The 27,973-nt window shown below is 47.2% G+C and overlaps 1 protein-coding gene across 1 annotated transcript; it reads left to right on the top strand.

Annotated features, from left to right (window-relative positions):
* Window positions 1-4: 4 nt before the first annotated feature.
* Window positions 5-27,894, top strand: LOC145610194 (protein HEAT-STRESS-ASSOCIATED 32-like). The gene is made up of 5 exons (XM_081665475.1): window positions 5-137; window positions 26,352-26,543; window positions 26,648-26,858; window positions 27,337-27,560; window positions 27,683-27,894. The coding sequence occupies exons 1-5, from the start codon at window positions 12-14 to the stop codon at window positions 27,791-27,793; spliced, it is 864 nt and encodes a 287-aa protein (XP_081521601.1). The 5' UTR covers window positions 5-11; the 3' UTR covers window positions 27,794-27,894.
* The last annotated feature ends 79 nt before the right edge of the window (window positions 27,895-27,973 follow it).

Raw genomic sequence — 27,973 nt, 5'->3', positions numbered from 1 at the left:
AGTTCATTTTAATGGCGGCTTCGTTGAGATGGAAGAGCTTCTTCGAGGAGGAAGATCGTCCAGAAAAGCCTAGAAGTTTTGGAATCACTGAAATTCGCGGTCCTCAATACTCTCTCTTCTCTCAAAATGTTCTTGAGGTACTCATTTTGATTTTACCTTGAATTCTGGTTGTTCATTTTGATTTTTGTCAATAATTGAAGCATTGAGTAGTTTTGTTGTGGAATTTAGGAATTTGATTTCTCAATCTTAGAAATTTTATGGTGTGATGAAGGTTGAAGTGTAAGATAGGTTTGTTTGATTTGTTTTAGTTGCATGAAGAAGTTGATTTGATATGTTTTAGTTGCATGAAGAAATTAGAATTTGATTCGTGTTTTAGGTGAATGTTTATCGTTGAAGCAATGTTTGATGGGTATATAGTACTCCGAGTTAGTAAACATTTATCATCAAATTGCTGCCTGTGTGATTTTGTCACGAATTCCGAAATTATAATGCATTACTGTTCCGGGTGAGTTCCGATACCGAGATGTCTTGGGGTTGGTAAAGATTTACCGTCCAATTTGATACCTGCACAGTGAACACAGATGATCTAGCCCGGGGGTTATCCGGGAATAACCACTCCGATGCTAAAGTTAGTAATCTGAGGAGGAAGGTTTTAAGAGAGAGAGAGAGTGTATAGAGAGAGAAAGAAAGATTGTACCTTGAACAGGAAAATGTGGCTGTGTATATATAGAGTGATAACCAAGCAGGTGCCACATACCTCTATAGGTGGCGCACCGACCTTATAGGTGGCGCACCGACCTTGTAGGTGGCAGGTGCCTGCGTGGTTTTAAGCTGCTCTCCACGTGGCCGAGAAAATGGCTAAACCGGCTATTGTGGATGTTGAGCTAGTTTGCTAATTGTGTATATAATTTACAATATATTAAGGTATTTATCGGCAAAAAAGGCTATGCTGTCGGTACCATCCCATACAACTAGCCCCCCAAGTGGGGACGTTCGACAAGTAGTCAACGTTCGCACTTTAACGGCAAAATGCCATGTGCAGAATGAAAAACGTCTCACTTGCCTCCAAACTGAGTATAGGCCCGATAGCGCTATGCTGAAAAAATAAGTGCTTTTGGATAAAAAACCTTCGTTTTATTCGTAAACTGAGCAAAAAACCGATAATACGTATGCTGAACCCGAAAGCAGGTGCTTGGAGATGAAAAGTCTCCGATTTAGCTCCTTAGTGAGCTATGTACCGATAGGCAACGTAGCTTAATACAAGGATAAGTATTTGGAGATATAAAACCTCCAATTTTACCCGCAAAGTGAGATAAGTACCGACATGCTACTTAGCTCAATACAGAAACAAGTGTGCGGAGATATAAAATCTCTGATTTACCCCCAAAGTGAGCTAAGTATCGACAGGCTACTTAGCTCAATACAAAAACAAGTGTTTGGGGATATAAAATCTACAAGTGACCCCTGAAGTGAGCAAAGTACCGATAGGGTAGTTTGCTCAATAATAAAAATAAATGTTGAAGATTGAAAATCTTCGATTTCCCCCAAGTGAGCAAAGTACCGATAGGGTAGTTTGCTCAATAATGTTCCATTTTGGTATTTGTTATGGGCGGAAAAAATTGAAATTAAGCAAAAAGTATAGGGGCACGTGTCAGACGCTCGACGTCTCTTGATGAAGAGGTGCTTTAATCCTCATCGTTGGATTTCATGCACCAAATGTCACATCAAAATACTGTTCACTGGGGGTATAAATAAGGAATTCGAACAGTTTCTTCATTTCATCTCAATATTTGCAAAGGTTTTCGCTAAAAATTCAGAAAATTCCTCGAGAAATTCTCAATCATAGTTGTAACTTGTTATTTCGTTGGATCTCTAGTGTAGAGATATCTCTGGGTTCATACTCCTGCGGACGGATTTCGGTCGCCTGAAGACGTTGTTGCTCTCTTTTGTTCTGCGATTCCTCGAGGTTCTTCGCTTCGCGCAGAGGTAATTAAAACTCTAAATTTCTATTTTAAATATTTTTTTGTTCGATGTTTGTGGTTGTTTGTAGTGGGTTTTGATATTTCTGCATTTGTTGAGTTGGTTATGCGTAAATCTATAAAGAATTCTATTACGGGTGAGGCCTGTGTGGCTGACCCGTTTGTGCCCTTGTCCTCAGCGTCAGAAAAGGAAGCTGAAAATCTTCTCGGTCTGTTAATCTTGGTATATTAGAAGATATTGATCTTCTTGAACTTGAGTCTATCAGTTTTATTGAGGACGTTGAGTCATACATCTTCCTCGACGAATACGGTTCTAATTTCGGTAAAATTGGTGTTAAAAGAGGCAGAATGTCGAGAACTAAGCGCCCTAGCCATGACCCCAGCCAAGGTGAGAGTTCAGGCCGACGTCTAGGCAAGGAACCCTTGGTAGAACAAGAAGGTGAAACAGCCGACATCCCTGATGAGGATGTGGAGTCCACTGAGCGTAGCACAGCTTCTGAGAGGAGTGAGGAATCTGGTGACGGTAGCGGAGAACAAGCTGAAGGTAGTGGTTCTGATGAGGAGAAAACAGACTCGGAATTAAACGCAGACATCAATATCGGCGAAGAAATTATTGCCGAGGAACGGTTGGACGAGGCATATAATTCAGAAAATGATGACAACGCGCACCGGCGTCCCATGAATCTAACCAGTGATTTAAAGGTGATGTCTACAAAAGTTGACAACAAATGGTTGGAAATGGCCACTGAGAAGAATTATTGTGGTATCGGTAAGAGATTCTTTGGGTTACCTGACGATTATGTGCTCACTCTGCCTTCTTCTGGTAATACTATTTTCAATTGTCCAGAGGGGCATATTGCGGTATATGCTAAGCATTTTGAGTTTGGTCTTCGATTTCCGCTTCATCCCTTCATAGAAAAAATCTTTAAAGCCTGGAATGTCTGCGTTGCACAATTAACTCCGCCAGCGGTGCGTAATATTGTAGCCTTGGTTTGGACTATGATCTACATGGATTTTCCGCTAACGCTGAATTTTTTCCGAAAACTACATCGATTGAAAAAAGACAGTCAATCTCCAGGCTGGTGGTCTCTTCTTACTACTACCTGTTTAGGGTATTTTTACCCCGCCATGTGGCCTAATCGGAGGGCGACACGTGTCAGCCCAAGGATAGTCCAAAGTGGACCATTCCCCGCTTGACACGTGTCATCCCAGATATTTGGGAAAATGTCGGCCTTCAGGCCCAAATCCCGAGAAAGCCGTAGAACGGCGCAGCCCACCAATGATTAGGGTTTGATACCCTAATCAGGGGCGCAATTCCCAAGGACCCTATAAATAGGGAGATTCCCCTCTTTTGGAGGGCAGGTTCACATTTTAAGGTATTCATTGAAAACCGTCCCTTTGATAGAGACAACTGAGCTTGGAATCCAAGCAGATCCCCACCTTAATTTCCGCACCTTTTACTCTACTTCAAGTTACTAACTTGAGCGTTGGAGGCGGAGCACCATCCAACCGGTGTCTCCGTTAATTTTGCAGGTACAGAGCCGGCAGGATCAGTCTTCGAGTTGTAACTCTCCCGAGGGACAAAAAACCCCAAAACATTTGGCGCCGTCTGTGGGGAGAGTACCTCAAGATGGTTCAAAACTCTGTACCGATTCTCAATTCTACCTCTCTGCGTCTGGGTACCCAGACGGGTAACTTGGATGACTTGCAACCGGTTATTCAACCGATCGGGTTCGAAATTCCCCAGCCTCCACCTCAGCCTCAGCCAGAGGTATTCACTGAGGAGGAGGATGAGGAGGAAGACAATGATGTTGAGACTTACATCTCTAGGGATGGATCTCTCATCTCTAAATCTATTCGTTCCAGGGATCAACTGGAGCGAAATGAAGACCAGGCGGGCCCAAGCAGGCGCCCACCTGGAAGGCCAGACGGGGAAACCCAGAAGGCCAAAGGTCAAGCCCCAGTCACCCGAGATGAGCTCATGAGATTCATGACCTCTTTCAAAGGTGAAATCAAGGCTATGATCAACAAAAACAAGGCAGGCTCTAGCAAGAGTCAGCCGGCTAAAAAGACTCCCACTTCTGGAAAGAAGAAGAAGCCGGTCAAGGACAGGCAGCCAACTCCTCATCCAAAGGAGAAGGCAGCCGCAACACTTGACTGGTCTAAGATTCTGATGCCCCGGCGACCCCAGCCGGAGGCACAAAATGCGTCTACCTTCGATGCACGACAAGTCATCGATCGAAGGAGGCGGCAGCAGTCTGAGTCAGCTTCCACTTCGAGCTTTCCAGACAGCTTCAAGCAAGCTTCTGCAAGGAACTCTGTGTCCTTGCATGAGAGTCGGACAGGCGGTAAAACCGTCAACACCGAACCTCAGCTGATGATAGGGTCTATACCATACGCACCTCAGGCGCAGTATGGGCAATTTGGCCTCCAGTTCATGCAGCCACCTCCTTTTGGAGGTCAGGCGGCATATACTCCTGCCCAGCCTCTGGACTGGCAGCTTCGGCTAATGAGGATAGGCGAACAGCCGTCTGCTTTTGCAGCCAATATAACCGAGGCGACTCAGCCGACCAAGGTTAAGAATGTTTTGGTGGGCACCTATGATGGTACCACCAACCCGGAAGACCACCTGATGGCATATACCAACCTCATGTGCTTACAGGGGTGGGACGATGCCACCTGGTGTCGTTGTTTCCCGGCTACACTGAAGGGCATTGCCCAGCAGTGGTTTGGCAACTTGCCAGCCGGTTCTGTTGATAGCTTCAAGAGGCTAGCCTTCTTGTTTGCTACCAACTTCTCAATGAACATTCCTGCCAAGAAAACGAGCCTTGATTTGAGCACCGTTAGGCAGGGTGAGAGAGAAGGGCTACGCGCCTATGTCAGGCGGTTCAACCTGGTTAGAATACAGATCCAGGGGCTGTCTGACGAGGTAGCATTCACAGACTTTTTCAAGGGTCTGAGAGACGGGTCGGCTTTTAAGTTCGACCTTGTCAGAAAAGGGGCATTTACGCTACAGGCGGCCCTGAGGGAGGCGGAAAGCTATATACAGGCTACCGACCTCTGCACGCCTGGTAGCCAGTCAGACTCCAAGAAGTTTGACAAACAGAGAGACAGCCGGCCAGCTCAGCCGGGTAATAAAAAAGAAAAGAGCGGAAAGAGAAAAGAAGTCTGGGCGGTCAGCGATTCTGAGCAGCCGTCCCAGAAGAAGAAGAAAGAGTTTAAACCGTACGTCCCCAAGTACGAGTTTAACAAAGACCGCAACTCCATCCTCATGGAGGTAAAGGACCGGCTGTCCGTTGAGAAGCCGAATCCATTGAAGAGCTCCGTCCAGTCACGGAACAAAGATAAATATTGCCAGTTCCATGAGGAGGTTGGCCATGACACCAACGACTGCTTTAGTCTGCAGCGGACGTTGGACCGTCTGGCTGACAAAGGGCTTTTAAAGTCCTACATTTCTAAGTCCCCAGCTGGGGCAAAAAAGAAGAGCAAGGGTCAGTCCTCCAAGGCTACCCAGCCGGCTAGTAGTTCGGATACAGATAAGGATCCGGTCTACACTATAGCAGGCGGATTTTCATGTGGTGGCCCTACCATCCGGGGCACCAAGAGCCATCTTCGAAAGATGGACAAGGATGATGATGAGCAGGCGTCTGCCTCCTCCACCTTCCCAGACGTCCTCATAACTGAGAAGGACAGGGGCAGCGTCCGCCGTCCGCATGACGACCCGGTCGTCATTGAATGTAAGGTTGCCAACCAACTGGTTGGACGGATCCTTATTGACACCGGCAGCTCGTCGGACATCATCAGCCTCCGGTGCCTGCAGAAGCTGAAGTACAACTCCAGCAGCATGCATCCGGTTACCCACCCCTTGGTTGGTTTTGGGGGTGGGATGGTCTACCCAGCCGGCAGAATTGATTTGCCCATCCGGCTGGGAGAAAAAGGCCAGGGACGGCATGTTGTCGTCAGGTTCTTGGTCGTGGAGGAGTTGACCGCCTACAATATTATCCTTGGTAGGCCAACCCTCAACGAAACCAAGGCGGTGATCATCCCGTCTCTCATGCTTGTCAAGTATGAGCGGGATGATGGCTCTGTTGGTTCCCTGAACGGGGATCAGAAGACGGCTCGGGAGTGTTATCTCTCAGCCGTTAAAGATACTGTGGCCTCAGACGGCCAAGGGAAGGAGCCAATAGACCTTGACGCTGTCAAGGATGCCCCACCAGCCGTTGGTAAGAAGAGAAAAGCGCCTCTGCTGGTGGAGGTGAAAAAAGAGAAAAAATAGCAATCACTGGCCGGCGAACGGTCAGACGAGCTCCGTCCCCAACCGGCTGGAGAACACATTGATCTCGTTCTGGACGACAGCCGTCCAGAGCGGACGGTGAAGGTTGGGACGGCTGCTAATGCTGCTCTGGGTGCAGACTTGCACCTTCTGCTGAAAGAATTCAAAGACATCTTTGCCTTTGAAGTGGAAGAGATGCCAGGCGTCAGCCCGGATCTCGCTGTGCACAAACTCGCCGTGGATCCCAAAAAGAAGCCCATCCGGCAAAAGAAAAGAAACCATGGCGAGGAAAGAAGTCAGGCGGCAGCTGCCGAAGTCAAAAAGCTGCTAGACGCCAGGTTCATTCGGCCCTGCAATTTCCCCGACTGGGTGGCCAATGTGGTCCTTGTTAAGAAACCAAATGGGACCTGGCGCATGTGTGTTGATTACACAGACCTCAACAAGGCGTGTCCAAAGGACAGTTACCCGCTTCCAAAGATCGACAGTCTGGTCGACTCTACAGCCGGTCACGCCTTGATGAGCTTCATGGATGCCTACTCCGGCTTCCATCAGATACCCATCTGGAAAAAAGATCAAGAGAAGACGGCCTTCGTCATTGATTTGGGGTTATTCTGTTATACTGTGATGCCGTTTGGCTTGAAGAATGCGCCTGCCACCTTCCAACGAATGATTAATACGGCCTTCATCAATCAACTTGGGAGGAATGTGGAGGCGTACATTGATGACATGATAGTCAAATCCAAGCAACAGGCGGATCACCTTGCTGATCTCCGAGAAACATTCACCACCCTCAGGCGGCATAAGGTCATGTTAAACCCCAAGAAATGCGTCTTTGGTGTTGAGTCTGGGAAGTTTCTCGGATTCCTGATTGATCAAAGGGGGATAGAGGCTAACCCCGAAAAGATACAGGCGGTAATTGACATGAAGTCACCCCGTTCTGTCAAGGAAGCATTGAGTAGTTTTGTTGTGGAATTTAGGAATTTGATTTCTCAATCTTAGAAATTTTATGGTGTGATGAAGGTTGAAGTGTAAGATAGGTTTGTTTGATTTGTTTTAGTTGCATGAAGAAGTTGATTTGATATGTTTTAGTTGCATGAAGAAATTAGAATTTGATTCGTGTTTTAGGTGAATGTTTATCGTTGAAGCAATGTTTGATGGGTATATAGTACTCCGAGTTAGTAAACATTTATCATCAAATTGCTGCCTGTGTGATTTTGTCACGAATTCCGAAATTATAATGCATTACTGTTCCGGGTGAGTTCCGATACCGAGATGTCTTGGGGTTGGTAAAGATTTACCGTCCAATTTGATACCTGCACAGTGAACACAGATGATCTAGCCCGGGGGTTATCCGGGAATAACCACTCCGATGCTAAAGTTAGTAATCTGAGGAGGAAGGTTTTAAGAGAGAGAGAGAGTGTATAGAGAGAGAAAGAAAGATTGTACCTTGAACAGGAAAATGTGGCTGTGTATATATAGAGTGATAACCAAGCAGGTGCCACATACCTCTATAGGTGGCGCACCGACCTTATAGGTGGCGCACCGACCTTGTAGGTGGCAGGTGCCTGCGTGGTTTTAAGCTGCTCTCCACGTGGCCGAGAAAATGGCTAAACCGGCTATTGTGGATGTTGAGCTAGTTTGCTAATTGTGTATATAATTTACAATATATTAAGGTATTTATCGGCAAAAAAGGCTATGCTGTCGGTACCATCCCATACAACTAGCCCCCCAAGTGGGGACGTTCGACAAGTAGTCAACGTTCGCACTTTAACGGCAAAATGCCATGTGCAGAATGAAAAACGTCTCACTTGCCTCCAAACTGAGTATAGGCCCGATAGCGCTATGCTGAAAAAATAAGTGCTTTTGGATAAAAAACCTTCGTTTTATTCGTAAACTGAGCAAAAAACCGATAATACGTATGCTGAACCCGAAAGCAGGTGCTTGGAGATGAAAAGTCTCCGATTTAGCTCCTTAGTGAGCTATGTACCGATAGGCAACGTAGCTTAATACAAGGATAAGTATTTGGAGATATAAAACCTCCAATTTTACCCGCAAAGTGAGATAAGTACCGACATGCTACTTAGCTCAATACAGAAACAAGTGTGCGGAGATATAAAATCTCTGATTTACCCCCAAAGTGAGCTAAGTATCGACAGGCTACTTAGCTCAATACAAAAACAAGTGTTTGGGGATATAAAATCTACAAGTGACCCCTGAAGTGAGCAAAGTACCGATAGGGTAGTTTGCTCAATAATAAAAATAAATGTTGAAGATTGAAAATCTTCGATTTCCCCCAAGTGAGCAAAGTACCGATAGGGTAGTTTGCTCAATAATGTTCCATTTTGGTATTTGTTATGGGCGGAAAAAATTGAAATTAAGCAAAAAGTATAGGGGCACGTGTCAGACGCTCGACGTCTCTTGATGAAGAGGTGCTTTAATCCTCATCGTTGGATTTCATGCACCAAATGTCACATCAAAATACTGTTCACTGGGGGTATAAATAAGGAATTCGAACAGTTTCTTCATTTCATCTCAATATTTGCAAAGGTTTTCGCTAAAAATTCAGAAAATTCCTCGAGAAATTCTCAATCATAGTTGTAACTTGTTATTTCGTTGGATCTCTAGTGTAGAGATATCTCTGGGTTCATACTCCTGCGGACGGATTTCGGTCGCCTGAAGACGTTGTTGCTCTCTTTTGTTCTGCGATTCCTCGAGGTTCTTCGCTTCGCGCAGAGGTAATTAAAACTCTAAATTTCTATTTTAAATATTTTTTTGTTCGATGTTTGTGGTTGTTTGTAGTGGGTTTTGATATTTCTGCATTTGTTGAGTTGGTTATGCGTAAATCTATAAAGAATTCTATTACGGGTGAGGCCTGTGTGGCTGACCCGTTTGTGCCCTTGTCCTCAGCGTCAGAAAAGGAAGCTGAAAATCTTCTCGGTCTGTTAATCTTGGTATATTAGAAGATATTGATCTTCTTGAACTTGAGTCTATCAGTTTTATTGAGGACGTTGAGTCATACATCTTCCTCGACGAATACGGTTCTAATTTCGGTAAAATTGGTGTTAAAAGAGGCAGAATGTCGAGAACTAAGCGCCCTAGCCATGACCCCAGCCAAGGTGAGAGTTCAGGCCGACGTCTAGGCAAGGAACCCTTGGTAGAACAAGAAGGTGAAACAGCCGACATCCCTGATGAGGATGTGGAGTCCACTGAGCGTAGCACAGCTTCTGAGAGGAGTGAGGAATCTGGTGACGGTAGCGGAGAACAAGCTGAAGGTAGTGGTTCTGATGAGGAGAAAACAGACTCGGAATTAAACGCAGACATCAATATCGGCGAAGAAATTATTGCCGAGGAACGGTTGGACGAGGCATATAATTCAGAAAATGATGACAACGCGCACCGGCGTCCCATGAATCTAACCAGTGATTTAAAGGTGATGTCTACAAAAGTTGACGACAAATGGTTGGAAATGGCCACTGAGAAGAATTATTGTGGTATCGGTAAGAGATTCTTTGGGTTACCTGACGATTATGTGCTCACTCTGCCTTCTTCTGGTAATACTATTTTCAATTGTCCAGAGGGGCATATTGCGGTATATGCTAAGCATTTTGAGTTTGGTCTTCGATTTCCGCTTCATCCCTTCATAGAAAAAATCTTTAAAGCCTGGAATGTCTGCGTTGCACAATTAACTCCGCCAGCGGTGCGTAATATTGTAGCCTTGGTTTGGACTATGATCTACATGGATTTTCCGCTAACGCTGAATTTTTTCCGAAAACTACATCGATTGAAAAAAGACAGTCAATCTCCAGGCTGGTGGTCTCTTCTTACTACTACCTGTTTAGGGTATTTTTACCCCGCCATGTGGCCTAATCGGAGGGCGACACGTGTCAGCCCAAGGATAGTCCAAAGTGGACCATTCCCCGCTTGACACGTGTCATCCCAGATATTTGGGAAAATGTCGGCCTTCAGGCCCAAATCCCGAGAAAGCCGTAGAACGGCGCAGCCCACCAATGATTAGGGTTTGATACCCTAATCAGGGGCGCAATTCCCAAGGACCCTATAAATAGGGAGATTCCCCTCTTTTGGAGGGCAGGTTCACATTTTAAGGTATTCATTGAAAACCGTCCCTTTGATAGAGACAACTGAGCTTGGAATCCAAGCAGATCCCCACCTTAATTTCCGCACCTTTTACTCTACTTCAAGTTACTAACTTGAGCGTTGGAGGCGGAGCACCATCCAACCGGTGTCTCCGTTAATTTTGCAGGTACAGAGCCGGCAGGATCAGTCTTCGAGTTGTAACTCTCCCGAGGGACAAAAAACCCCAAAACATTTGGCGCCGTCTGTGGGGAGAGTACCTCAAGATGGTTCAAAACTCTGTACCGATTCTCAATTCTACCTCTCTGCGTCTGGGTACCCAGACGGGTAACTTGGATGACTTGCAACCGGTTATTCAACCGATCGGGTTCGAAATTCCCCAGCCTCCACCTCAGCCTCAGCCAGAGGTATTCACTGAGGAGGAGGATGAGGAGGAAGACAATGATGTTGAGACTTACATCTCTAGGGATGGATCTCTCATCTCTAAATCTATTCGTTCCAGGGATCAACTGGAGCGAAATGAAGACCAGGCGGGCCCAAGCAGGCGCCCACCTGGAAGGCCAGACGGGGAAACCCAGAAGGCCAAAGGTCAAGCCCCAGTCACCCGAGATGAGCTCATGAGATTCATGACCTCTTTCAAAGGTGAAATCAAGGCTATGATCAACAAAAACAAGGCAGGCTCTAGCAAGAGTCAGCCGGCTAAAAAGACTCCCACTTCTGGAAAGAAGAAGAAGCCGGTCAAGGACAGGCAGCCAACTCCTCATCCAAAGGAGAAGGCAGCCGCAACACTTGACTGGTCTAAGATTCTGATGCCCCGGCGACCCCAGCCGGAGGCACAAAATGCGTCTACCTTCGATGCACGACAAGTCATCGATCGAAGGAGGCGGCAGCAGTCTGAGTCAGCTTCCACTTCGAGCTTTCCAGACAGCTTCAAGCAAGCTTCTGCAAGGAACTCTGTGTCCTTGCATGAGAGTCGGACAGGCGGTAAAACCGTCAACACCGAACCTCAGCTGATGATAGGGTCTATACCATACGCACCTCAGGCGCAGTATGGGCAATTTGGCCTCCAGTTCATGCAGCCACCTCCTTTTGGAGGTCAGGCGGCATATACTCCTGCCCAGCCTCTGGACTGGCAGCTTCGGCTAATGAGGATAGGCGAACAGCCGTCTGCTTTTGCAGCCAATATAACCGAGGCGACTCAGCCGACCAAGGTTAAGAATGTTTTGGTGGGCACCTATGATGGTACCACCAACCCGGAAGACCACCTGATGGCATATACCAACCTCATGTGCTTACAGGGGTGGGACGATGCCACCTGGTGTCGTTGTTTCCCGGCTACACTGAAGGGCATTGCCCAGCAGTGGTTTGGCAACTTGCCAGCCGGTTCTGTTGATAGCTTCAAGAGGCTAGCCTTCTTGTTTGCTACCAACTTCTCAATGAACATTCCTGCCAAGAAAACGAGCCTTGATTTGAGCACCGTTAGGCAGGGTGAGAGAGAAGGGCTACGCGCCTATGTCAGGCGGTTCAACCTGGTTAGAATACAGATCCAGGGGCTGTCTGACGAGGTAGCATTCACAGACTTTTTCAAGGGTCTGAGAGACGGGTCGGCTTTTAAGTTCGACCTTGTCAGAAAAGGGGCATTTACGCTACAGGCGGCCCTGAGGGAGGCGGAAAGCTATATACAGGCTACCGACCTCTGCACGCCTGGTAGCCAGTCAGACTCCAAGAAGTTTGACAAACAGAGAGACAGCCGGCCAGCTCAGCCGGGTAATAAAAAAGAAAAGAGCGGAAAGAGAAAAGAAGTCTGGGCGGTCAGCGATTCTGAGCAGCCGTCCCAGAAGAAGAAGAAAGAGTTTAAACCGTACGTCCCCAAGTACGAGTTTAACAAAGACCGCAACTCCATCCTCATGGAGGTAAAGGATCGGCTGTCCGTTGAGAAGCCGAATCCATTGAAGAGCTCCGTCCAGTCACGGAACAAAGATAAATATTGCCAGTTCCATGAGGAGGTTGGCCATGACACCAACGACTGCTTTAGTCTGCAGCGGACGTTGGACCGTCTGGCTGACAAAGGGCTTTTAAAGTCCTACATTTCTAAGTCCCCAGCTGGGGCAAAAAAGAAGAGCAAGGGTCAGTCCTCCAAGGCTACCCAGCCGGCTAGTAGTTCGGATACAGATAAGGATCCGGTCTACACTATAGCAGGCGGATTTTCATGTGGTGGCCCTACCATCCGGGGCACCAAGAGCCATCTTCGAAAGATGGACAAGGATGATGATGAGCAGGCGTCTGCCTCCTCCACCTTCCCAGACGTCCTCATAACTGAGAAGGACAGGGGCAGCGTCCGCCGTCCGCATGACGACCCGGTCGTCATTGAATGTAAGGTTGCCAACCAACTGGTTGGACGGATCCTTATTGACACCGGCAGCTCGTCGGACATCATCAGCCTCCGGTGCCTGCAGAAGCTGAAGTACAACTCCAGCAGCATGCATCCGGTTACCCACCCCTTGGTTGGTTTTGGGGGTGGGATGGTCTACCCAGCCGGCAGAATTGATTTGCCCATCCGGCTGGGAGAAAAAGGCCAGGGACGGCATGTTGTCGTCAGGTTCTTGGTCGTGGAGGAGTTGACCGCCTACAATATTATCCTTGGTAGGCCAACCCTCAACGAAACCAAGGCGGTGATCATCCCGTCTCTCATGCTTGTCAAGTATGAGCGGGATGATGGCTCTGTTGGTTCCCTGAACGGGGATCAGAAGACGGCTCGGGAGTGTTATCTCTCAGCCGTTAAAGATACTGTGGCCTCAGACGGCCAAGGGAAGGAGCCAATAGACCTTGACGCTGTCAAGGATGCCCCACCAGCCGTTGGTAAGAAGAGAAAAGCGCCTCTGCTGGTGGAGGTGAAAAAAGAGAAAAAATAGCAATCACTGGCCGGCGAACGGTCAGACGAGCTCCGTCCCCAACCGGCTGGAGAACACATTGATCTCGTTCTGGACGACAGCCGTCCAGAGCGGACGGTGAAGGTTGGGACGGCTGCTAATGCTGCTCTGGGTGCAGACTTGCACCTTCTGCTGAAAGAATTCAAAGACATCTTTGCCTTTGAAGTGGAAGAGATGCCAGGCGTCAGCCCGGATCTCGCTGTGCACAAACTCGCCGTGGATCCCAAAAAGAAGCCCATCCGGCAAAAGAAAAGAAACCATGGCGAGGAAAGAAGTCAGGCGGCAGCTGCCGAAGTCAAAAAGCTGCTAGACGCCAGGTTCATTCGGCCCTGCAATTTCCCCGACTGGGTGGCCAATGTGGTCCTTGTTAAGAAACCAAATGGGACCTGGCGCATGTGTGTTGATTACACAGACCTCAACAAGGCGTGTCCAAAGGACAGTTACCCGCTTCCAAAGATCGACAGTCTGGTCGACTCTACAGCCGGTCACGCCTTGATGAGCTTCATGGATGCCTACTCCGGCTTCCATCAGATACCCATCTGGAAAAAAGATCAAGAGAAGACGGCCTTCGTCATTGATTTGGGGTTATTCTGTTATACTGTGATGCCGTTTGGCTTGAAGAATGCGCCTGCCACCTTCCAACGAATGATTAATACGGCCTTCATCAATCAACTTGGGAGGAATGTGGAGGCGTACATTGATGACATGATAGTCAAATCCAAGCAACAGGCGGATCACCTTGCTGATCTCCGAGAAACATTCACCACCCTCAGGCGGCATAAGGTCATGTTAAACCCCAAGAAATGCGTCTTTGGTGTTGAGTCTGGGAAGTTTCTCGGATTCCTGATTGATCAAAGGGGGATAGAGGCTAACCCCGAAAAGATACAGGCGGTAATTGACATGAAGTCACCCCGTTCTGTCAAGGAAGTCCAGAGGCTGACTGGTTGCCTGGCCGCCTTGGGGAGGTTCCTCAGCCGGTCAGGTGACAAATGCCTTTACTTCTTCCAAGCAATCAGGAAGAAGACCAGGTTTGAATGGGGAGACGATGCTGAGACGGCATTCCAGAAGCTAAAAGAGCATTTGCACTCTCTGCCTAGGTTGGTCAGTCCTCTACCTAGGGAGACGTTGTATATGTATTTGGCCGTCTCAGACCATGCTCTCAGTGCCGTTCTCCTTGCTGAGCGAGACGGCGTTCAGCTCCCGGTTTACTTCATTAGCCATGTTCTTAAAAATGCTGAACTCCGGTACCCCCTGGTTGAAAAATTTGGCCTTGCTTTGTACATGGCATTCAAAAGATTGAAGCCTTACTTTCTGGCTCATCCGGTGGTAATTTACACCGACCAGCCACTCAAGCGGCCAATGTCTACCTTGGAGTCATCCGGAAGAATGCTAAAATGGGCTATTGAAATGCAAAGTCTTGAAATCATTTACGAACCAAGAAAGGCAGTGAAAGGTCAGGCGTTTGCCGACTTCATTGTGGAAATGACCCGTCCGGTGGCTCCGGATAATCTTGATCAGGTTTGGAAAGTGTATGTAGACGGGAGTTCTACGAAGAACGGCTGTGGTGCAGGCGTAATTTATGAGTCTCCTGAAGGGGACAGATATGAGTATGCACTACGGTTCAATTTTCAGGCCTCAAACAATGAGGCGGAATACGAAGCCCTGCTAGCCGGAATCCGTATGTGTAAGGCGGCAGGGGCAACAAGAATTGACGCCTACTCAGATTCGCAGTTGATCGTTAGCCAGTATCAGGGAACATATGAGGCAACTCACCCGGCTATGATCAAATATCTTCAGGCGGTCAAAGAAGAGGCTGGGTCACTTGAGGAGTTCCGGCTGAATCAAGTGCCTAGGTCTGACAATAACCAGGTGGATGCGCTATCGAAGCTTGCATCTTCCGCCTGCCATGATACGCCTCGGTCAGTCTTCTGGGAAGTACTTGAAAAAAGAAGCATCTTTGAAGATCCCATTGGAGTCCTAGACCGAAGCTCCACCTGGATGGATGGCATCCGGGCGTACCTCTCAGACGGCACGCTCCCTGATTCGCCACAGGAGGCAGCCGTTCTGAAAAAGCGAGCCGCAAGCTTTGAGTTGAGAAATGGAGAACTCTTCAAGGCGGGGTTTCTTAAGCCTCTATTGAAGTGTGTAACCCTAGAGAAGGGGAAGGAAGTTCTCGAAGACTTGCACTCGGGGTTCTGCGCCTCCCACATAGGCGGCAGATATCTAGCCGTCAGAGCCAGGCGGCAATACTTTTGGCCTACTCTAGAGGTAGACGCCAAGGAATTGGTGAGAAAATGTGACAAGTGCCAGAAATTTGGCAAACTTATTCACCGCCCGGCTACTGATCTGACGGTCATCCATAGCCCAATTCCGTTTGCAAAATGGGGCATGGACATTTTAGGTCCTTACACGCCTGCACCAGGCGGTAAGCGTTATATCTTGGTGGCTGTGGATTACTTCACCAAGTGGGTAGAGGCTGAGGCGGTAAAGAATATCAATACATCAGACGTCATTTCCTTCATCTGGAAGAATGTCATCACCCGGTATGGGGTACCTATGTCCATGGTGTTTGATAATGGCCCTCAGTTTGAGACGCCTCAGCTAAAAACTTGGTTGGGAGATCAAGGGATCTCAACCTGTTTCGCATCAGTCGGCCGTCCCCAAGCAAACGGCCAAGTTGAAGCCTTCAACAAGCTGATCTCAAACGGCATAAAGAAGAAAATTGAAAGAGCCGGTGGCTTATGGGCTGAGGAATTAATCCATGTCCTATGGGCCATCCGGACAACAGCAAAGGGGTCAACCGGAGAAACCCCATTTCTCATGGTTTACGGTGCTGAAGCCGTCTTGCCCATTGAACACTATGAGCAGACTCTCAGAGTCATGTTATATGATGAAGAGGCAAACTGGGAGGCAATGCGCCTGGCATTGGATTCACTTCCAGAACGTAGGGGCAATGCCGCCTTGCGTCATGAGATTTACCGTCTGAGAATGACAAGAGCCTACAACAAGAGAGTACACAGGCGTCCCTTGAAAGTGGACGACCTAGTGTTAAGGAAAATGGAGGCAACCGGTAGGGCCAATGAGCTTGGAAAGCTAACTCCTAATTGGGAAGGCCCCTACCGGATTTATGAAGAAGTAAGAGACGGCACCTACCGCCTGGAAACCCCAGACGGCAGGCGCCTGCCTAGAACTTGGAATGTAGATAATTTGAAAAAATACTACTTCTGAGATTTTGTAAATTTTGTGGTTCAGACGGGTCACTTGTTTGTTTTTCTGAGTTTGACACTTGGAAATTAAGTTAACGTCTGATTGACGAAGAGGCCAATGGCCAGATAAGTAAGCTAAGCATAGAAACGCTTAGCGGCTATACAGCCGGTCTATAACAAGACCAGAGGCCAATGGCCGGATGGCTACTTCGACATAAATTCGCCTGTCCCAACATGGACAAAGGCGTCCGGCGACACCCCTCCGGGTGCAATCGTCGCAGAGAGAAGCCAACCTGCTTACTCTACGTACCAATGCAGGCGGCCACTATTAGACGGCTGAATCAGTCGTCCATAGCCGTCTGACCAGAGCAATCTAAGGAACGATCAAGTTTCGACAACCGGATGTCCAATGGACATCAGCCGGTGACCGACTGAAGTTCCTACTTAGATTACTTTCGAAAATTATACAAGTCCTCCCAATGGGGCAAAAGGACATTGAATGTATAATTGGATTGCAAACACCCCAGGCGGCATTTGCCTTCCTGCTCCATGAAGGGCAGGCGGCACTTGCCTTCTGTTCCGTGAAGGGTCAGGCGGCCTTTTTGCCTCCTGGCCCCAGGCAGCATTTGTCTTCCTGCTCCATGAAGGGCAGGCGGCATTTGCCTTCCTGTTCCATGAAGGGCAGGCGGCATTTGCCTTCCTGCTCCATGAAGGGCAGGCGACATTTGTCTTCCTGCTCCATGAAGGGCAGGCGGCATTTGCCTTCCTGCTCCATGAAGGGCAGGCGGCACTTGCCTTCCTGTTCCATGAAGGGCAGGCGGCAGTTGCCTTCCTGCTCCATGAAGGGCAGGCGGCGTTTGTCTTCCTGCTCCATGAAGGGCAGGCGGCGTTTGCCTTCCTGCTCCATGAAGGGCAGGCGGCATTTGCCTTCCTGCTCCATGAAGGGCAGGCGGCACTTGCCTTCTGTTCCGTGAAGGGTCAGGCGGCCTTTTTGCCTCCTGGCCCCAGGCGGCATTTGTCTTCCTGCTCCATGAAGGGCAGGCGGCATTTGCCTTCCTGCCCCATGAAGGTCAGGCGGCCTTTTTGCCTCCTGGCCCCAGGCGGCTTTTGCCTTCCTGCTCTATCAATGCAGATGGCCACAATTGGACGGCTGAATCAGCCATCCATAGCCGTCTGACCTGAACTGTCTAAGGAAAGAGCAAGTTCCGGAACCCGGATGTCTAAGGACATCAGGCGGGGACCGGCTGCATTTCTTAGCGTTTTTATTTTTAAATTGTACACATCCTCATTTGGGGCAAAAGAGTTGTGCAACGGCTATTTAAATTCTGCTCAGACGGGCAACACCGTCTAGCTAGAAGCTGAAACGCCTGTTAATGTACGGCTGTGTACTTGGTTTGGGGCAATCACTACTGTGATTGATTGACTTACAAACGTATCATGCTCTTTGCAGCATCAGACGTTCCCAAGTCAATCAATCAGCTTCACTTGAAACCAACCACACAGCCGTCCAGGGGCAAGACCAGCCGCATACTTTTGATAAGTTAGGCGGAGAAAATTGCAGCCGCATACTTTTGATAAGTTAGGCGGAGAAATTTGAAATGCAAAAATTTGAAAGCTCAAACACAAGCGCAAAGTAATAAAACCGACTCAGTCGGTGCATTCATAAAAGATTTCCGTCCAACCAAACGGCTGGATGGATCAATTGTTATCAAATATTGTTTGCAAGACCCGGCTCCTCAGCCGGTAAAAATACAAATATACTCGGCACGCAGGCCGGAAAAACAAAGTGTTTGGCATACTGCCGCAGAAAAACTAAGGCTTGGCGCACAGCCGCTGAAGCTACTGCCCTGCAGGCAGCCCTTCCTGGTTCCTCTCGCCCTCCTCAAGGATTTCAACGTCTGGAGCTTCTGGAGTTTCAGGCTCCGGTTGTTCCGTCTCAGCCCAGGCGAGGAAGGACTCAGGCTCTGGCTCACCTCTCTCTCGCAAGTATACGACTTCGTCAGCATACTTGTGAGCCAGGGCCTAGACGCCGTAATCCTTTCCAGGATTCAAGGCATCCCAGGCGATCTTCATCATGGCCTCATTATCGGCGGCCATCTCAGCAACCAGACGGTCTTGCTCCGCCTGGAGGGTTGCTCGGAAGTTCTCCTGAGCTTTAGCTGCAGCCTCCTCCATCTGGGATATCTTCCTCTTCAGATCAGCATTCTCTGAAGAAGCTCCTTGAAGAGTCTGGAGGTTCTCTTTGGCCTTCTGGAGGTCCTCCTTCAGCTTAGGGAGATCCACCTCCGCCTGCTTCTGGGCCGCCTCTGCAGCCTCGGCCCTCTGGTTGGCCGTCTGCAGTGCCGCCTCCAGCTCTTGAATTTTGGCCGCCTGCGTCATTTCGGTTGCTTTAGTTTCAAGGTCGTTAATTATGGTTGAATGGAAAGCAACATCATTGGCAATGGAGGCGGACTCCTTGGCCCGTCTTACCTCATCCCGTTTGCGGGTGTAAGGGCGCTTGAGACCGTCTACCCGCAGCAAGGCCTACAAAAAATAAAGGTTAAGGATGCAGACGGGAAAGAGTGTAGAAATAGCCATTGAAAAAATTGGTTAAGTGTACTACCTCAGCCAGAAGGGTGACGATGCGTTCAAGATTGAACGTCTCAATCCCTGGGATAGCATCCTTACCCCGTTTGCCTACAGCGCCCAGCATGGCCCTGGCATGCTTCTGGACGTCTGGCCAGCGAGGCGATTGATCTGCATCACAATCAGCATCAGATTGGGTTACTAAAGCAGCGCCTATCTGGTTCCGACCGTCTGAGGATGACGTTTGCTGGGAGTGTGATTTCACTCGCAGCGGCCATCCCAGCTCAGACGGGGATTCAAAGGGATTCTTACCTGCAGAGCCGGCCAGGCGGGAGCCGCTGGCAGCCGTTGAAAGCCCCCCGGTTGCAGGAAGAGGACGGGCCAAGTCTAGGCCAAGAGAGCCTGACACCTGCTCATTCCTCCCTCCTATTCTCATTTGCCTCCCAGGCGGGGCAGTAGGGGTAGCAGAGGAGGCGGCCTTTTTAGAGGACTTGCTTGGGTTTGAGACGGGGGTCTCCTCCCTAGCCCGTTTGAGATTCCTCTCAAACGTCTTGTCCACCTTGCCTCCCTGAAAATACAACAACTTAATGTCAGCAGACTACGTGAGGAAACTTTGAAAGTTAACTCAAAAAGCAGGTCAGGCGTTTACCTTGGCCCTGAGCTCACGCGCCTGGGCTTCCGCCAAATCTCGGCGGATCTGGGCAGAGGACCGTCTGGGTGTCTTCTCTTCGGGCAACATGTTTAATGCTTCTCCTGCAAGGTCAGACGGAAAACAGTTAGAACATTAACAAGAAATTCATTTCCGACACAAAAGTACCCCAGACGGAAATGATTCAGGCGCATACTTCTATCAAACATGTGCCCTAGCCCGCAGGCGGCTAGGAAGCACTCGTCCCTGAACCAGGCGCTCTTTGGGATCCAATTCTTTGGAACCTTTATTACTTCCCCGGTTGACAGGGTTGCGTCTGTGAGGCCGAAGAGATCAGCCTCAATTATTTTGTCGAAGTCCTCATCCGGAATTCGAGGAAGACAGCACTTCCGACCCATAAGGTCAGGCTTCTTATTGTACAGACGGAGCCCGTAGTTCTCCCGTCTGGTGGGAGCCGTGCACAGGTAGAACCTGTGTTTCCAGCCGTCGAATTTGGAAACCTTATCCAAGGTCATCATGTATTGGGGGAGTGTGGACAGAGTATACCACGCTCTGAACCCGCCTGGGTTGCGGCTGAGATAGTGCATCTTGGCAAACGCTTCCCAGCCGGGGTGAACCCCTTGGAATTCACAGGCGGCAACGTACCCCAGAATGTTTGCCCAAGAATTGGGGGAAAGTTGCCAGACTCCGAGGCCGTAGCCTCTCAAAATTGCCTTCACCGCCTGGTGAAGGGGGAAGCGAAGACCTGCCCTGAACGCCGCCTCGTAACAGCCGAAGTAGCCGTCTGCGTTGCGTTCAGTGTCCTCCCAAGAAATGGTGCCGTCTGGGGGAGGCACCCTTATCCTCCACCCGTCTCCCATTGGGTGGGCTTTCAGGAAATTTGGAAGATTTTTCTCCATCAGGTCAATGTCTTTTGAGGAGACGCGGATTTTGAAGGGATCATCTTTCTCCTTCCACGTCTTCCTCTCTTCTTCCTCACTATCCTCAAGCGGGGGAAGATCGTCACTGCTTTCAGAGGAAGAGACGTCAACAACCCTTCTCGTCTCCTCCCCTGATAAAGAAAGAGAAACTGAGGCGGCCTCTTCCCCGCCTTGGTCATTGTCCTCTTCCCCGCTTTGGTCGCATTCCTCCAAAAAGGAATCAGGAGGAGTTGGGGGGCCGCGCGGAGGGGACCTTTCTGGAGCCGTCTGGTGTCCAGAGCCAGACGCCTCCCCCTCAGACGCTTGTGCGCCTGAGTCGTCGCTCCTATAATTTGGATCTCCTGCCGTCTGCATAGTCCGAGCCATTGTGTCCTGCACAGACGCGCAGATGGTCGGAATCCAAGCATGAGGGTGGTCCCAACACCCTGAGACGGCACTACTAGTCCTAGACTCAGCCGTCCCTGGTGAACGGCTGGATCCTATCCTAGGTTGTGCCGTGTATTTTGGTGATGAATCCATTTATTGTAAGGAATATATACAAACGGAAAAATGAAAAAAGAGCTGAAAGAGTCAGAGACGGTACCTTTAGATTTGATATCTGAAGGTAGACGGGTCCGACTGTGTTGGTGCGTCTGGGTTTCTTCAAATATGCGCCTGACTCAGACGGATGACTTCTGTTCTCTCTTTCAAGATTCTAAGTTTACTCTGAAATTTTTGTGAAGTGTGGCAGGATTCTGAGGGTAAACGGCTATATATAGAGGGTAAATGAAGGGGTACTCCCGTAATTTACCCAGAAGTTGAACAGTAGTTTTTTGGCGGTAAATTTACCATCATTCAGCGAGTGACATGTGTCACAGATGCCACGCGGATTGCCACGTCACATCTGTGAGGGGCAAGTGTTTAGGGTATTTTTACCCCGCCATGTGGCCTAATCGGAGGGCGACACGTGTCAGCCCAAGGATAGTCCAAAGTGGACCATTCCCCGCTTGACACGTGTCATCCCAGATATTTGGGAAAATGTCGGCCTTCAGGCCCAAATCCCGAGAAAGCCGTAGAACGGCGCATCCCACCAATGATTAGGGTTTGATACCCTAATCAGGGGCGCAATTCCCAAGGACCCTATAAATAGGGAGATTCCCCTCTTTTGGAGGGCAGGTTCACATTTTAAGGTATTCATTGAAAACCGTCCCTTTGATAGAGACAACTGAGCTTGGAATCCAAGCAGATCCCCACCTTAATTTCCGCACCTTTTACTCTACTTCAAGTTACTAACTTGAGCGTTGGAGGCGGAGCACCATCCAACCGGTGTCTCCGTTAATTTTGCAGGTACAGAGCCGGCAGGATCAGTCTTCGAGTTGTAACTCTCCCGAGGGACAAAAAACCCCAAAACACTACCGGTAAGATTACAGTATGGCCGAAAATGACCAGCTGTAAAAAATGGCAGGGGCAATTCTATTTTATGAAGGTTCCGGACAGCTTTGGTTTACGGAAGACTTTTCATCTTCCTCATACTTGGTTTGACACTCTTAGAGATAGGAAGTTAGGTGTTCTTGAACGAAAAGCCTATCGGTTTTTCGATTGTCTTTATGTAAATGAGGGTAGTAAAATAAAGGCCGTTTCGAGGGAGTGGCTGCCCAATTGTAACTATATCCTGGGCAACGCTCCCCTGTCTCATGTCGGTCTCTGCCATACTGATGAATATGGTATGAATTTACCATCATATTTAAGTTTGCGTCAATTACTCTTTGTACTTCTTTATCTCCGTACTTTATTTGATTTTTCGTGATATTTAAGTTATTTCGTAGTTTCTGTAGCCGTTAGCACACTATATTCGCGTTGTTTTGGTTTCAACTAGTGATTTATTATATTATAAACTTTTGCCGTTACTGCTTATCACTATCTGTTCTTTCACAATTTTAATACCGAAAACACAGGTCCTGACAAGCTAGACAACGCCAAATTAGGGCTTTTTCCTGACGGCCGTGTTAAGCATCAGTGTCCGCCAAATCCGAAAGGAAAACTTGACACTCTGCCAAAGTTCGCCACCAGAGCACAAAAAGGCCGTCAAAGGAGTAAACGAGACATGACAGCCCAATCCCAATCAAGGACTTCTGGGTCTGCTATCCTTCCACTTAGACGAGGCGGGGGTACCGCAAGGTCTAAGAGAGCTAACTCGGCTTCTGACCGTGACCCGTCCAAGAAGCAGAGAACTACCACAACGGCTGCCCGAAAGGAGCCTTCTGCCCCAGACGTCGTTAACTTGGAGGATCTTGACATTGACGAATCTGGGAAGGAAAACCAGGGGGCCGACATCCCAGTCCAGCCTGAGAGGATTATTCCTGTTTCTAAGGATGTCCCCCACGTCCTTATCGGTCTCTCGACGGCGGGTATTCAAAATGCCTTTGTCCCCGCGCCGGTTCCAGAGTTCATTGAGGTCCCGCACGTTAAGGTTCCTCAAGAAATTGCTGATGAACTTTTGGACTTCCCTGTCGGCAATGCCAGTGAGGCCTGGCGTCCTCAGCTGAATGTGAACAGGGGTGAATCTATTTATGCTGACGACCCATTATCTGGGGGTAGCCTGGGTTGGAGGATGTTGAAGGACTTGCCCACTCCTGCCGATAGGACCAGCAGCAGGTTTACGACCCCTTGTGGTCAGATGATGAACAGTCTTATGAGGGTATGTGTATATATATTTATCTTTTTATATATATTTTTATTTTATTTTATTATTATTATTTTTTTTTTGGTGGGTATACTACTTTTATTTGCTAAGGGTGGAAACTGTCTCTTTGCAGACTGTCACCTCGGCTGTTGAGGTTGTTCATATGTACAAGCATTATCAGAGGCAGGCCGATAGAGCTGAGGCGGTTTTGAAGAAGGCCGATGAGGAGCGCAAAACTCATCGGTTTGAAGTTGAAGGTCTGCAGTCTCGGATTAACCAGCTGGAGCTCAAAGTGGTCAACCAGGAATCCCTATCCGAGAAAATTGCCGATTTAGAACAGAAGCTGGAGGCCGAGAAGACTCGGAGGGAAACCGCAGAGAGGGACCTTGAGCTTGAACGGTCGGAGAGGCCTGCGTTGAAACGTCGGGCCGTGAACAGATTTCTAAAGTCGGATATTTATTGTCAGAAGCTGATCGACCGTTACACTGGTGGGTGGGTTGCTGCGCATCGGTGTGTATGCAAAGCCGAGGATTGGAGCGAGGACCAATGGCAGGCAGTGGAGGACGCATATGGTTCTGACCGTCATCTTTCTCCTACCAGCTACGAGAAGGATTACTTCGACGATCCTCCCAGCCTTGCAACCATGAAGAACCTTGATCCTCGCGGCCTTCCTGATGAGGAATTTGATGACGGCCTTCTTGCTACTCCTACCCGGGATGACGGATTGGGGGAGGAGTCTGGGTCCAAGAAGGTTTTATATATTTGGGCCATCACCATCCAGCTGTTTTGTTGAAAGATTTTTGTTTAAAAAACTTATGTCTGTATCACCTATGTCCGATAAGGGAATTAACTGTTCCGGGTGAGTTCCGATACCGAGATGTCTTGGGGTTGGTAAAGATTTACCGTCCAATTTGATACCTGCACAGTCAACACAGATGATCTAGCCCGGGGGTTATCCGGGAATAACCACTCCGATGCTAAAGTTAGTAATCTGAGGAGGAAGGTTTTAAGAGAGAGAGAGAGAGAGTGTATAGAGAGAAAGAAAGATTGTACCTTGAACAGGAAAATGTGGCTGGGTATATATAGAGTGATAACCAAGCAGGTGCCACATACCTCTATAGGTGGCGCACCGACCTTATAGGTGGCGCACCGACCTTGTAGGTGGCAGGTGCCTGCGTGGTTTTAAGCTGCTCTCCACGTGGCCGAGAAAACGGCTAAACCGGCTATTGTGGATGTTGAGCTAGTTTGCTAATTGTGTATATAATTTACAATATATTAAGGTATTTATCGGCAAAAAAGGCTATGCTGTCGGTACCATCCCATACAATTACTTAATCAGTAGTGTTGATTAATTGTAACGAGTCATTGTAAGCCATGTTGTCGGAAAGCATAATGTTAGAGCATGTTTGGTAATGGTGTTTTTTTGGTTGGAAACGGATTCATTTACCATTACTGTTACCGATTGTTTTGTTAAAATGTTTGGGTGACTACTAACTAGGTCATGGTTTCCACATATTCAACATCTCTAAAACTTAAGGACGCTAAGGTAACAAACAATTACCTTTTACCGTCCTCAAACAAAAAGAAAGAGAGTTAAGTTTAACCATTTAAGTGATTCTTTTCCATGGTTTTTAAACAATTGAAAAGGTAAGAGTTAATTAATTCCTTTCCCCCTCTTAATTGCTTCCTTTCGATTCCATTTCCAATATTCATAAACGTCCCTTTAGTACATTATTCAAAATAAAGTTCCTATGCCATACATTGTTTCTAGTTATCGCATCCTTAGCTATCTTTTAGAGTCAAACTTCCCTTTTGACAGTACCCTATTATTGTTGTTTGAGAAAGGAATTATAAGGATTCTTTAGAGAAATTTTTTATGGGTTTGTGGGGGTTTACATTCATGATCCATATAAGTTGTCTTTGGATGATGCATATCTTTACTCAGTTTTTTGACACCACGCCAGGTTTGTGTTAGTTCATGTATGACACCTTGCTACATTGCCATTATGCATGATATGTCTGAGTGTAGGGTGCACAGTTTTGTAATGTTTGAAGGTTGATTTAGATATTTGTCTTTGACCTCAAGGATATGCAATATTGTACAACTCTTGCCACATCCTTCTGGGGACATAATCCGTATTGGCTTTAGCCGCCTTTAGCACATTATTTTGTATTAATGTATGAAATGGTCTTAAACTGCACAATACGGTGTAAGAAATGACTTCTGTCCTGAATTCTTTAACTTCATTTTAGGATTTAGTAGTTTTGTAGACCTGCAGTAACATAGTGCCTTATACTTTGAAGTTAAATGCTTTCTAGATTTTGAAGCTTATTTTACTTAATGTATTAGTAGGATATGTCCTGCGGCTCCTGCCTCCCTCTTTTTGGAAGATCAATATCTAGTGCTAGCAGAAAATGTTTTTTCAAAATTTGATCTTGATTTTAAACAGTAAAATCACAGCGTTTGGCTTCAACACAAACTCTCCGAGATTGAATCTAGTAAATTATCACGCAAGAAGTGAATGATATACTTGAGATTTACTGACTCAAATCATTTTCATTTTTACTCTATTTTACTGCTGGGGAGGGGTTTTCAATATCCTGACGATGAATGCTGGGTATGAGGATTTAAGAACCATGGAATCCTGCTCAACTATCTTGTATTTTCACAACAAACCTCTGCAGAGAAAGCTGTCTTGTTATCCAAGAGACATCTAATTGCCACACCTCTGAAAGGAACCATGAAGAACTACCTTGTGGTGTTGGACTTTGAAGATTTTGGGGGAAGGTCCTTTAGAAGCTTTACTTAGCACATGTAGACAACTTCCTTTTTCCTTGTAAGGCAGCCTAACTGGCATAAAGCAACCTTTTGATTGCTAGTTAAAACACCATCAAACTTGATTGCAGTTTATTACCAATTATTTCATTAATTTTTTTTTTTTTTTTTTTTAAAATTGTAGATGTCTCAAAGTGAAGTGATAATTACCCCCCTGCAAAAAAGTGAAGTCTTTATGTATGTGGAAAGTGAAGGCCTCTTATAGGCTTATGGCTAAGTTGGTTTTGCACATTTTGTAGGATGTGTTCGAATCAATGGGGCAGTTTGTTGATGGTCTGAAGTTTTCTGGAGGTTCTCATGGCCTAACACCAGAAAGCTATATTAAAAAAATGACTGATATGGCACGCAGGCATGATGTTTATATCAGTACTGGTGATTGGGGTGAAAATTTGCTCCGCAAAGGCCCATCTGCTTTGAAACATTACATAGAGGTAATTAGTGATCAGGATTATATGATTTATCCTCTTTTGGTTTGTTCGCATGCAAATGCTACTAGTCAAGATTGCTCTGATATATTTTTTTTGGTATTCTTCAGGAATGCAAGCGCTTGGGCTTTGATACAATCGAGCTAGATGCGGGTTCACTTGAGCTTCCTGAAGAAACTCTTCTAAGATACGTGCACATGATTAAGGATGCGGGTCTGAAAGTCAAGCCTCAGTTTGCAGTTAAATTTGACAAGTCTGATATACCATTGTCCGGAAACAGAGCATATGGAGCCTATATAGCCCCAAGGCCTCGATCTTATGGTAGATAGACTTGCTTCTTGCTATTGTAATTTACTTTATTGTGCACTTGTGCTTGATTTATATTTTCCTCTCAAATATGCTTCCTGAAGTTGTGATAACTTGATGTGTCTGTGTTTATCATATGCTTTAACTGTTAAAACCAATCTCAAATGTTGTTGTTTGTAAATGTACCCTGTTTTCTGGAGGTCCTCCCTTTAAAGGTGTTTGAGAAAATCATGTAGATCATTTTATCTAAAAGCAGAGGAATAGCTTGAGTAAGCCATAACTATACGATGCTTCGATAGTCAAAGATTTTGTTAAACAATCTGGATGATAATATCTTTGCATGCTTGAGCTATATGACCTAATAATGATGGGTGACTAAATCCATAGAAGTTTCCAAAAAGTGCAACACAGAGTATGATAAACTTAATATTCTGACCTGCAATAATTTCGTTAACTTCGTGTATGAATTAATGTCCTGTTTCTGCATGACTAGATTTTGTTGAAGATGTAGACCTCCTGATCCGAAAGGCAGAGAGATGTCTGGAGGCTGGGGCGGACATGATAATGATTGATGCTGAGGATGTTAGCCGTCGAGCTGAATCAATAAGAGCAGACATCATCGCCAAGATCATTGGTCGACTAGGAGTTGAGAAGACGATGTTTGAAGCTGCAGATGCCAGAGCAGCTGATTGGTTTGTCAGCCAATATGGTCCTAAGGTGACTATCTTACAGTATCTGCCTCTCTTGGTTCCCAAATTATACTTTATTAATTTTTTCCATTTAGTGAACTGGACATCTTACTTAATCCTGTACATTCTTGCTTATTATCACACTTCCAGGTGAACCTTTTTGTGGATCATTCCCAAGTGGTAGATCTAGAGTGCCTCCGTGGGCGCAAAGTGGGCAAAAATCACATGTCTGTTCTCAATTCTGCATATCGTCTGTTATAAGGTGAACTTTGCAAATACGTATAATTGTTGTGTCTATGTGCGTGTTCCTCCTTATTTTATTTAACTGCAGTCCTGCTAGCTGTACTTTAAAGAAAACATGTGGAAGACTCGTATGAGTTTTGTAACTATCAGCACTCCAAATTATTTAAATCGTGTTCTGATATGTGATGTCTGTATATG

This window comes from Chenopodium album, chromosome 24 (assembly GCF_948465745.1).
Source record: "Chenopodium album chromosome 24, dcCheAlbu1.1, whole genome shotgun sequence".
Taxonomy (NCBI): Eukaryota; Viridiplantae; Streptophyta; class Magnoliopsida; order Caryophyllales; family Amaranthaceae; genus Chenopodium; species Chenopodium album.
This window is presented reverse-complemented; position numbering and strand designations above follow the sequence as displayed.